Here is a 13,308-nt window from a genome sequence, read left to right on the forward strand (position 1 = left end):
GTTTTGTAACCTTATCAAATGTTGGAGAAATCTGCTCCTTCAATATTGGCCACAGTGGCTGATCCCAGAGCCTTCTGCTGGAAGGTTATAGTTCCTTGTGCTTTAATCAACGATTATTCTTCTTCCAAAACTGAACTCGTGGTGAGATATTCATTGTTATTGCAGTTGAACCCAGTTGTAATAAATCTGGACTTGGCTGAATTTTTATTGTTTGCGAAGGAATGCAACATTTTGCTTTACTCATTTCCCATGAGATTGCAATACAGCAACCAGGTTGGATTGGGAGTTTGCAACATGTGCTCAAATAGGACTTCTCAATGCATTCCTAGAACCTGCAGTTGTAACTCTACCTTGGTTCATGCTCACTATCTTATTTTTTGGACTCCCAAACTCTAATAAGTGGTACCGTTTAGTAGCCCAATGGCGAACAATTGACACCATTGAGTCTTAATGTGGCTGGAAGTTCTGCAGCTGTGTGATAGCTTCGGAAGTGTTTGAACTTAAGAATGTTGCCATTCAGTTTAAGCATTATCTTCCTTTTGGAAACCTAACTCCTTTAAAGTGTATGATGGAAAATTATTTTAATCTTCACTTTTTATGAAGTCATTTTCCATCTTGTATTTACCTTGTGTTTCATTTTTATTCTACATCTGATGCAGTAGGAAACCTTTGGGATGTTCCTGATTTGGGTGCTGGATAACAAATGAAGGGTTGATCCATTCTGCTTACTTTTTAAAATCTCCTTTACATGTCGGTACTTTTCACTACCTGCTTTCCAATTGGACTGATGCACAGAGCTAACAAACCTGTATCTAGCTGCGTTATTACATGTGTTGCCTTTAAAGATAATTGATTTGAGATTAGTTAATTGGAAGTATCATGGTTTATTTTTCATTGCACAGGCAAAGAGGAGACTGGAGTTGGAAGAAAGTGACCATCAGTATCTGGCTGCTGATGTTTGTACTCCAAAAGGAAAAGGAAGTGGTACAATGAGAAGCCCAAATAGTCCAAAAAGTAAGTGTGATCTGATGTCCCTTGACTATTTATACCGAGGCTGGCAGAATAGAGCACAACTCAGTCACATTGAAGTTAGAGCTCGCTTCTGGTATGGTTGTGGAGTTTCCAGAGACTGCAGGAATTTGCTTTGATTATTTTTTTAAAGTTTGATATACAATAATAAATTAACTAGTTGGTCCTGCAATTGCTTTAAACTTGATTTCACCTGTGACCGGAGCACTAATAGACTTGCTGTTCTACTTGTTTCTCCTGATTTGTTTCCAATGTTTTTCCATTGAACAAATTTCAGACATCATCTCATGGTTGTTTTTCTTCAGGTAACAATAAGAAATAAAAAGTGGTTAAAACTGATTCAAGTTTATAATAGCGTATTCAGAGTTCAGCCAGTTCAAACATAAACCTCTGTTGTTATGAGGTTATTTGTTGTCATGTGGTTTCTCATTTTTCTTTTGAGCTACAGAAAACCATATTACATTGGCATAGAATCCCTACAGTGCAGGAGACGACCATTTGGCACATCAAGTCTGCACTGACTCTCCAAAAGAACATCTTACCCAGGCCCATAACCCTGTGCATTTATGCTGAACTCTGGCTAATCCACCTAACCTGCACCTCTTCGGACTGTGGGAGGAAGCCCATGCAGGCACGGGGAGAATGAGCAAACTCCCTACATACAGTGACCCAAGACCGGAATTGAACCAGGGTCCCTGGTGTTGTGAGGCAGCAGTGCAAACTGCTGCCCCAGCATCTTAGACAGTGATTATTTATTGCATCCAAATTCTATTTATTTTTGGAAGCTGAAGATTTGAACTGTTGGTTTGGTTAAATAGAGCTGCATTTTTTTAAGAACTTTTTTTTATCTTGGTAAAAATTGTACTCGAGTGGCCTAATGTAAATTGGAACTGTGTGCATCTTATCATTTGGTGTACAATTGGAATACCATCATTACATTTCTGGAAACTTGACAACCCAAACTTGAGTGGTTCTTGAGTGATAAAAATGTTAAGTCTCAACCCAGTTCCAAAATTGAATCCACAGTGGTGTGTGCTGGGAGCACTGCTATTCACAATTTAATGCCAGATAAATACATGAGAAGGTATGTAATGCTCTTAGCTGAAGTAAGGTGGAGAAGTCTCATATGGAACATAAACACTTGACAGAGTAGCTGTACCAAATGGTCTGATTCTGTGATCTAAATTCTACGTAAAGTAGAGATTAATTGGGCTGAGTGGTAATGCAAGAAAATTTGCATTGCACAGTTCTGCAAACAGCAAATTGGATGAATGAACCTATTAACCTGGTCATGTGGTGATTATTGGCTAGGACAAAGTTAACATTTCTCCCCTTGAATCCTGTCGTAGGATTTTTTTTAGTTCCATCTGAAGAAGCAAATGGCTCCTCTATAGTTAATGGCTGTGGATTTTTGCGGACTGCTATTGTTATGACTTCGGAGGTCTCGCTGCTGTTAGTATATTGCATTTAACTTCTAGAATGAACATTCTTCATCCAAAAGTGTTTTGAGAAATAAGAAAAATTGTCTGAATTTGTTAAATATTTTTGTACCGAGAATGAGCAAAAATGTAACTCAAAATTGTATTGATAAAAGGGATGGTGTGAATTAATTATTGCATATTTATTCTAACACCAATCATCTGCTGGATCAAATGTATGGTCTAGTGCCTATTATTTGATCTCATTTCACAGGTGACATGCAGTGCACTGATAGTTGTGGTAGGTGCACTGTCATGTCTTGCTCATTTGGTTTAGGGCGAGATGCATTGAAAATTCTCAATGAGCCCTTGTGTATTAACCTTTTGTATGTCACATTATTGAATGCCTTTTGAAAATCCAAGTATAGTGCATCTACTGATTTCTCTTTACCCTACTAGTTACATCCCCAAAATAACTTGAGTAAATTTTTCAAACACGGTTTCCCATGTTGACTTTGCATGATCATACTATGATTTTTGAAGTAATTTGCTAAGACCCCATTAATAATAGATTCTGAAACTTCCCAATAACTGATGTCAGGTAACTGGCCCATATTTCTGATTTTTCTCTCTCCTTTTTGAACAATGTTATTACATTTGCGAACATCCAATCTGCTTGTTTTAGAATCTACACTTTTTTTGCAACTCATAACCAGTTCATTGTCTCTACAACTACCATTTCTAGAATCCTCGGGTGTAGGTGATCAAATCCTGAGGATTTGCCAGATTTTAGTCTCTAGTTTCTCCAATACTACTACTATGCTGTTAGTAATAAGTTTTTCACTTTATATTAGTTGCCAAGTTACACTATTTCTGGTATGCAGCTTGTGTCTTCTGTTTAAGTTCATGAAGCAGGCTTACATTAACACTGCAATAAAGTTACTGTGGAAATCCCCTAGTCGCCACACTCCAGCGCCTGTTCGGGTACACTGAGGGAGAATTTAGCACGGCCAATGTACCTGACCAGCGCGTCTCTTGGACTGTGGCAGACACGGGGAGAACATGCAAACTCCACACAGTGATCCAAGCCGGGAATCGAACCCGGGTCCCTGGCGCTGTGAGGCAACAGTGCTAACCACTGTGCCACCGTGTCGCCCACAGTTATAGGTCAGTATTGTGATGATTGTTTTCAAGAAATGTCAGATGGTAGAAGTACAAGCTTCCTGTACCCATCATTTGACCACTCATTTTGAATGAGCAGACATTATAGAAGATCATGTGTAAATGGATTTGGTACTGGTGAGCAACAGACCTGGTATACCTGAACATGGTTAAGATGTATACTAGCAACCTGGATAGTTTCTCATCCAATATGCATGGGGGCAGGGCACTGTTTGAACACTTGCTAAAATTCCGTAAAATTGAATATGAATAATAAAGAGCATAGCATGCGTCAAAATGCAACTGAGCTTTCAAGCCATCCATGGCTTTCTAAGGAAGTTTAAGAATAGTTTTCAATTAAAAGAAGAGGCGTATAATGTTGCAAAGAATGGTAACATGTCAGAGGTTTGGTATTTTATCAACCAGCAAAGGAGCAACCAAAAGGTAGATCAAAAAAATGAACGTCTTGACCTCAAGAATAGTTTTCAATTTAAAAGAAGAGGTTAAGATGTTCATTTTTTTTATCTACCTTTTGGTTGCTCCTTTGCTGGTTGATAAAATACCCAAACCTCTGACATGCTACTATTCTTTGCAACATTATAAGCCTCTTCTTTTAATTGAAAACTATTCTTAACTTCCTTAGAAAGCCATGGATGGCTTGAAAGCCCAGTTGCATTTTGACGCACGCTATACTCTTTATTATTCATATTCAATTTTATGGAATGTTAGCAAGTGTTCAAACAGTGCCCTGCCCCCATGCATATTGGATGAGAAATGTCCAGGTTACTGGTATACATCAAATTGATATCTGCATCAAACTATCCTGATAATTGGAAATGTACTGGCATTGTCAGGGCTGTTTTGCTGAAGTTTGGGTTCATGTTAAGTACATCCTGAGAAGAAAATCTGAGCCATTTTCTCAGAGATAACTTTCAACAACCCATCTTCAAAGCTGTTGACCAACAGAGAATGTTTTTGATTGTTTGATTTGGGAAATGACTTTGGGAAACCTGCCCCCTCTTGTAACAACACTAGTGGGTAAGATTATGTATGAATCAATGTTCTGCTGTCTTCAAACAGATTTGAACCTGGGAATAAGCTTCAAGAACGTCAGTGTGCCACATATGGTTCTCCAGTTATATGTCCGTAGTGTGATTTATTTTTTTCGAGGAATATCAGATGGTAGAAGTATAAACTGTAACCACCATTTGGCTACTCATTTTGAATAGGCAGTCATTATAGAAAATCATGTGAAAATGATGGATTCGGTACTGGTGGACAACAGACCTGGTACGCCTGAACATGAAGATGTTAACTCTCCTTGGAACAGGAATTGATTTGATTTGATCATCAAATCTTGCAGTGCAGAAGGAGACAACCTGGCTTATTATGGTCGCCCTGGCTCTTTGAAAGAATTATCCAATAAGTCCTGCATGCCTGCTCTTTTCCCACAGCCCTGAATATTTCAAGCATTTATGCAATTCACATTTCAACTTACTACTGAATCTGCTTCCATCACCCTTTTAGACAGTACATTCCAAATCAAAGAAACCCTACCGTATGAAAGGAGGCCATTCAGCCCATCGGGCCTGCACTGACACAAATCTGACTCAGGCCCTATCCCTGTAACCCCATGTATTTATGGGGGGCGGGGGGTGCAAATCAACCCAACCCGCACATCTTTGGAGTGTGGGAGGAAAGCGGAGCACCTGAAGGAAACACATGCAGACACGGGGGAAAATATGCATACTCCACACAGTCACCTGAGGCCGGAATTAAACCCTGACACTGTGAGGCAGTAGCGCTAACCACTGTGCTACCATGGCATTCGTCGTCGTCATATCTTGCTATGTAAAAATATTTTCCTCGCCATGTCTTTCTTTTGCCAATTACCTTGAACCTATGTCCTTTGGTTGCTGACCTGTCAATCAGAGGAAACCGTTTGTCATTATTTACGATATCAAATTCAAACTCATCAATTTTGAACAACTGTTAAACCTACCAGGAGTTCTCTGTGCTGAGAAGAATCCCAGCTTCTCGCATTTCTGCACATAATCCAAGTGTACCATTCTAGTAAATCTCTGCCACCTCTGCAAGTTCATTCTATCCTTCCTAAATTGTAATGTCCAGAGTTGACAGACTGCTTCAGTTGAGACCTAACCAGTAATTTAGAAAAGTTTAGTATAATTATTTACCCCCACTCTGCCTTTAAAGGCAATGATTCCATGTGTGCCTTTTTTGAGCAGCCTTATCATTTTGTCCTGCAATTGTTCAGTAAACAAACCCATATCTCATTTCCTGCATCTCTTTTGAAATTCTACCATTTAATTTATATTGCTTTCCCTCATTCTTCCTTCCAAAATGCATTACTTTATGACAAATTTTATATGCCATGTGTCTGTCCATTTCACCAGCCTGTAAAGTTTGCTACTATTCTCCTCGCTACTTTTGCAAGCTTCCTACTTTTGCAAGCTTCCTGTCACCTCTAAACTTTGAAATTATCTTCTGCCCAGGTTGATAATGCATGTTGAAAAGGACATGGTACTAGTGGAAACCTGCAAAGAGCCTCGTTGCACATTGTAATAGCATGAGGTATCAATGAAGCGACAGCTTAAATCACTTTAGCAGACACAAAGTGTCTGTATATAGACACTGTATATAGGCACAAGAACTACAACACGGGTCTTCACTCTTGACTCCTGGGCTCTCGCTGAGCCTGCATGCTTTCTCCCCAAAGGCTGAGTTTCATGTGCACAATAGGCACCAAACAGGCCACATGACCTGCAAACTATTGCCTTTCAAAGGCGTCATGCTACCACATCCCCCTCACACAAGTCCCTCAATACTATATACCTAATAGGACAATAACGGGTTACTATTTACAACAAGTGCTAAGCTACAAGGGGGGGTGGCGTGGTACAGCCTTTTATAAAGTCAGTCTATCAGGCGACTTCTGAGGTCTGGTGGAATGACTTAGTTCTTTGATAGGTTCTTTCACTAATGGGGCAATGGTGTCGTTACCAACAGATGGTTGTTTAGAAATTTCGGAAGGTGCATTAGTGCAGACAGTGTCTCCAGTTTACTTTTAAAACTGGAGAAGAAACTTTTCTTCAGTTTTAGAAGAGGGGCCTCTTCTAAAACAATTGGGTCTTTCATTTCTGGCTCTGAAGAAACATTAGAAGTAACCACTGGATCCTCTGGTTTTGCTATTGGGGCACCAGCCCCCCTCCTTATGTGGTCCATGTGCTTCTGCACCTCTCTCTCTTGCAGGTTCACCAAATAAATTACAGGTCCAGACTTCGCGACCAGGTAACCATGCTGGTCCAACCCCAAAATTTCTGACAACTGCCTATTGTGAAAGATCTGTTAGCTTTGGTCAAATCATGGTATTTATTTTGCGTAGTTTGCCTTGCCTCCACCCTCCCCCACCAACTAGTGAAAACCAGGGCCAGCTGAGTTTGGTGACACCGGACCATCAGTAGTTCAGCTGGTGTTACCCCAGTAGTAATGTGGGGGGAGGTGTTGCAAGAAAGGAGGAAATTGGCTCGCATGAGTCTACCGAGCTGATTTTTCATCACTGATTTGAAGGTTTGCACTGCTCTTTCCGCCAGGCCATTTGAGGTCAGGTGACAGGCTGGATAAATGCGCTGGATGCCATTGATCAGTACAAAATGCTGGAATTCTTCCCCTGTAAAGATGGTGCATTATCTGAAACTGGGAGGCCATGTATCGCAAAAATCTATCTAAATTGTTCGGTGGCAGTGCCAAGTTGTTGAACGTCTATTCACTTGGAAGTCTATTACTAAAAACATTGTCTCTCAGAAAGGACCGGCAAAATCTATATTCAATCTTATCCAAGGGTGGCTTAGCTGTTCCTAGGGATGCAGTTGAGCCACAGGTGGTAAGGTCTGTTGTGATGGGCAAAAGTTAAATGGCGAACCAAGTTTTCTGTGATTTTTGTTTATACCTGGCCACCAGATGTAGCTTCATTTTTGGTTTGTCCAGGACACGTGCTATGTAGTTCCTGTAGTAGTGGCTCTCTTGCTGGGGATAGGAACATAAGAAATAAGAGCAGGGGTAGGTCATCTGGCCCCTTGAGCCTGCTCCGCCATTCAATAAGATCATGGCTGATCTTTTCGTGGACTCAGCTCCACTTACCTGCCCACTCACCATAACCCTTAATTCCTTTGCTGTTCAGAAATTTATTCTTACCTTAAAAACATTCAATGAGGTAGCTTCAACTGCTTCACTGGGCAAGGAATTCCACAGATTCACAACCCTTTGGGTGAAGAAATTCCTCCTCCACTCAGCTCTAAATCTGCTTCCCCTTATTTTGAGGCCATGCCCCCGAGTTCTAGTTTCACCTGCCAGTGGAAACAAGCTCCCTGCTTCTATCTTATCAATTGCCTTCATAATCTTTTGTTTTCTATAAGGTTTCCCTTCATTCTTCTGAATCCCAGTGAGTATAGCCCCAGTCTACTCAATCTCTCCTCATAAGCCAACCCTCAACTCCGGAATCAACCTAGTGAATCCCCTCTGCACCCTCCAGTGCCAGTATATCCTTTCGTAAGAAGGTAAAACTGGACACAGTACTCCAGGTGTGGCTTCACCAGCACCTAATACAGCTGCAACATTACCTCCCTGTTTTTAAACTCCATCCCTCCAGCAATGAAGAACAAAATTCTATTTGCTGCCTTAATTACCTGCTGCAGCTGCAAACCAACTTTTTGTGATTCATGCACAAGGACACCCAGGTCTCTCTGCACAGCAGCAGGCTTCAATTTTTTACCATCTAAATAATAGTCCATTTTGTTGTTGTTCCTATCAAAATGGATAACGTCACATTTACCAACATCGTACTCCATCTGCCAGACTCTTGCCCACTCCCTTACACTATCTGTATCTTTTTGCAGATGTTCAGTGTCCTCTGCACACTTTGCTCTGCCACTCATCTTAGTGTCATCTGCGAATTTTGACACACTACACATAGTCCCCAACTCTAAATCATTTACCACCACCTGAGACGAACCCCCCCCCCCCCCCCCCCCCCGCCCCAAAAGCAAGGCCCCATCTTTGCAACTCAATTCATCTTTCCTCAGTTGGTCGGTTTGCAGCTGCTCTGATCTATCATCATGCCAGCCAGATGAAACCATCCGCTTAACTTTGGACTGGACGGTGACCCTCTGAGTCCAGTTCTTGATAGGATTCAATGATGCATGCAAGATATCTTTTAAAGAAATTGAAAGCTTGGACAATCTGCTGTGGCACTGAGGTGGAGCCACATTACGAGGGAGTGGGAGACGACTTGGCGCCAGCCAAATCTGAGTTCCCTCCGATGTTGGAAAAACAGTTATAGGCGGCCTAAAGCACCCTAGCTGAAGCAATGGGTGGAATCGGTTTATCTTGACTAGAATAATTCCAATAATAGTTTGTAATCAGTAATGATGGTAAAACGGTGACCATAACAGTACTGATGAATCTTTTTTACTCCGTACACTACTGCCAGCCCCTTTTTTCTTTAAAATAGCGAGCATCATCTTTTTGTGTTGGTTAATGTCTGAAAGCAACAGGATTGTTGGTGCCATCTTCCATTTTGTGTGAGAAGATGGTGCCAATCCCATTGGATTAAGCATCACAATTTAAGATTACCTCTGCCTGGGTCAAAGTACTAGTAAATTGCACGATTGTAGAGCCAGCTTAACCTTTTCAAAGGTCTGTTTTTGCAGGTCTTCCCAGTGCCAGCGCTGATTTATTTTTAGCAGATTGTGCAGAGGCACTAATACTGTTGCGAAGTTTGGCATGAATCGGCCATAATAGTTGACCATATCCAGAAATGGTTTTCATTCTGTGACATCTGTGTAGGGACGTCTAATTGCTTTCGTCCCATCTTCCAAAGAGGGTAAACTTTTGGCACCAACTTTAAATCGCAACAATGTGACATCAGTGGCCTGAAAGGTGCATTGTTCCTTTTCAATCTTATACCAGTGTCTCTAAACTTAAGTACTTCATCCAGGTTGGCCAGATGCTGTTCCTGTGAAATCCCCAACACCAGGATGTCATCCAAATACACCATGACTTTTGGGATTTCTTGTAGTTAATTTTCCATTGTTCATTGTTGTTATATATTGAAGTGGTCAGCTCACTTTAACAGCAAAGATAAAAGAATGAAAAGCTTGCTGCACAGTGGGTTACTGAACCAGTTCATGGAGTTTTATTAGATCGTGGTTGCTTGCTTGCGGTCCAAAATGGAAGAGAGGAAAAGTCTCCCAAATGCCTCTGATGTCACCACATAAACGTGACACTACAACACGGATGCATTCATTTACAATACATAACAGTTGGAAAATTCTGCATGTAGACGATATGCCAAAGGATAGCTTTATATACTGAAAAAGTCCCTTGTTTATGTTAATTGTTGCACATTTCCTGGAGTCTTTGTTGTTGGTAGCATAGCTTAAATTGAGCTTTGTATATGGGAGGCCCCCAACTAGCTTTGCAAAAAGATCTATCTTTGGTATTGGGTACCTGTCAAGTGAGGTGCTTGGTTTATGAAGTTTGTAATTACCACAGATCTTGACAGTGCGATCTGCTTTTAACATGGGAACAATGAGGGTCGCCTATTTGGAGAACTGTACTGGCCTTCCTGATCCCTCCAGTGTCTCGATTCAACTTTGACTTTCTGGCGTAGTGCATATGGAATGGTCTGAGCTGTAAAATATTTGCGTGTGGACTTGGGCTTCAGATAGATTTTGGCCTCAACTCCTTGTACCCAAGCTCACTTTGGAAACGCGTTTTACTTGGACAGAATTTCTTGAAAGGCAGCATTGGTAATTTTTAAATATTTCCAGCCAACTTAGCTTTACCTGTCATAACCAATCCTGCCCCATGAGGTTTGGCTTCTGACATTTCATGACAATCACGGATAATGGGGCAGATTGGTGTTGATACAAAATCAGTGCAGTCATGGTGTCTAATATCTTTAGGGTTTCCCCTGTATAAGTGGCTAACTTGGCAGCTCTACTGTTTACCCTTAAGGGTTGGATGGCTCCTCGTAAATACTTGTAGATCTGTTTGCCCACCACTGTGGCAGAAGCCACTGTGTAAACCTCCATGCTCAATGGTCACCTGTTCACCATAAGGACCGTTAGTGTGAGCTGTCTTCCTAAACTTAACCATGTTAACTTGTAAATCTCCGATTCTTTTTTAAGTCTTTCGCTACTTTAGAACAAAGAACAATACAGCATAGGAACAGGCCCTTCGGCCCTCCAAGCCCGCACTGCTCCCTGGTCCAAACTCGACCATTCTTTTGTATCCCTCCATTCCCACTCCGTTCATGTGGCTATCTAGATAAGTCTTAAACGTTCCCAGTGTGTCTGCCTCCACCGCCTTGCCTGGCAGCGCATTCCAGGCCCCCACCACCCTCTGTGTAAAATACGTCCTTCTGATATCCGTGTTCAACCTCTTTCTCTCCCCCTCTTTCTCTCCCCCCTTGAACCTATGACCCCTCGTGAACATCACCACTGACCTGGGAAAAAGCTTCCCACCGTTCACCCTATCTATGCCTTTCATAATTTTATACACCTCTATTAGGTCGCCCCCTCATCCTCCGTCTTTCCAGTGAGAACAACCCCAGTTTACCCAATCTCTCCTCATAACTAAGCCCTTCCATACCAGGCAACATCCTGGTAAACCTCCTCTGCACTCTCCAAAGCCTCCACGTCCTTCTGGTAGTGTGGCGACCAGAACTGGGCGCAGTATTCCAAATGCGGCCGAACCGACGTTCTATACAACCGCAACATCAGACCCCAACTTTTATACTCTATGCCCCGTCCTATAAAGGCAAGCATGCCATATGTCTTCACTACCTTCTCCACCTGTGCCGTCACCTTCAAGAATCTGTGGACTTGCACACCCAGGTCCCTCTGCGTATCTACACCCTTCATGGTTCTGCCATTTATCGCATAGCTCCCCTCTACGTTAGTTCTACCAAAATGCATCACTTCGCATTTATCTGGATTGAACTCCATCTGCCATTTCTTTGCCCAAATTTCCAGCCTATCTATATCCTTCTGTCGCCTCTGACAATGTTCCTCACTATCTGCAAGTCCAGCCATTTTCGTGTCGTCCGCAAACTTACTGATCACCCCAGTTACACCACCTTCCAGATCGTTTATATAAATCGCAAACAGCAGAGGTCCCAATACAGAGCCCTGCGGAACACCACTAGTCACAGGCATCCAGCCGGAAAAAGACCCTTCCACTACCACTCTGTCTTCTGTGATCAAGCCAGTTCTCCACCCATCTAGCCACCTCCCCCTTTATCCTATGAGATCCAATCTTTTGCACCAACCTACCATGAGGGACTTTGTCAAACGCTTTACTAAAGTCCATATAGACGACATCCACGGCCCTTCCCTCATCAACCATTCTAGTCACTTCTTCAAAAAACTCCACCAGGTTAGTGAGGCATGACCTCCCTCTCACAAAACCATGCTGACTATCGTTAATGAGTTTATTCCTTTCTAAATGCGCATACATCCTATCTCTAAGAATCCTCTCCAACAACTTCCCGACCACGGACGTCAAGCTCACCGGCCTATAATTTCCCGGGTTATCCTTCTTACCCTTCTTAAATAACGGGACCACATTAGTTATCCTCCAATCCTCTGGGACCTCACCTGTGTCTAGTGACGAGACAAAGATTTGCGTCAGAGGCCCAGCGATTTCATCTCTCGTCTCCCTGAGCAGCCTGGGATAGATTCCATCAGATCCTGGGGATTTGCCAGTCTTTATATTCCCTAAAAAACCTAACACTCCCTCCCTTGTAATGGAGATTTTCGCTAACGGGTCAACACTCCCCTCCAAGACACTCCCAGTCAACACATCCCTCTCCTTTGTGAATACCGATGCAAAGTATTCATTTAGGATCTCCCCTACTTCTTTGGGCTCTAAGCATAATTCCCCACTTTTGTCCCTGAGGTCCGATTTTTTTTCCCCTGACAACCCTTTTGCTCCTAACGTATGAATAAAATGCCTTGGGATTCTCCTTAATCCTGTCTGCCAAGGACATTTCGTGACCCCTTTTTGCCCTTCTAATTCCTCGTTTGAGTTCTTTCCTATTTTCTTTGTATTCCTCCAGAGCTCCCTCCGTTTTTAGCTGCCTGGACCTAACGTACGCCACTCGTTTCTTTATGACCAATCGCTCAATTTCCCTGGTTATCCACGGTTCTCGAATCCTACCCTTCCTATCCTTTTTTACAGGCACATGCCTATCCTGCAGCCCTAACAACTGTTCCTTAAAAGACTCCCACATGCCAGATGTGGATTTACCCTCAAACAGCCTCTCCCAATCAACAGCTGCCAAATTCTGCCTAATCCCACTAAAGTTAGCCTTCCCCCAATCCAACACCTTACCCTTGGGACACCACTCATCCTTTTCCATCACTATCCTAAAGCTAACAGAATTGTGGTCACTATTTGCCACATGTTCCCCTACCGAAACTATGAAGACCTGACCGGGCTCATTCCCCAGTACCAGGTCCAGTATAGCCCCCTCTCTAGTCGGGCTATCTACATATTGTTCCAAAGAACCTTCCTGTACGCATTTTACAAATTCCTCCCCATTCAGACTCCCAGCCGTACGCGATTTCCAGTCTATACCAGGGAAATTGAAGTCTCCCACTACAACAACCCTATTTTT

The 13,308-nt window shown here is 42.4% G+C and overlaps 1 protein-coding gene across 1 annotated transcript in view; it reads left to right on the forward strand.

Moving 5' to 3' along the window:
• LOC144503856 (transcription factor E2F3-like) overlaps positions 1 to 13,308 on the forward strand; it is a 62,443-nt gene that overhangs the window by 33,434 nt on the left and 15,701 nt on the right. Inside the window, exon 2 of the mRNA XM_078228844.1 lies at positions 903 to 1,014. Within this exon, the coding sequence (XP_078084970.1) occupies positions 903 to 1,014 (112 nt within the window). The remainder of the gene's footprint in view (positions 1 to 902; positions 1,015 to 13,308) is intronic.

This window comes from Mustelus asterias, chromosome 2, assembly GCF_964213995.1.
Source record: "Mustelus asterias chromosome 2, sMusAst1.hap1.1, whole genome shotgun sequence".
Lineage (NCBI taxonomy): Eukaryota > Metazoa > Chordata > Chondrichthyes > Carcharhiniformes > Triakidae > Mustelus > Mustelus asterias.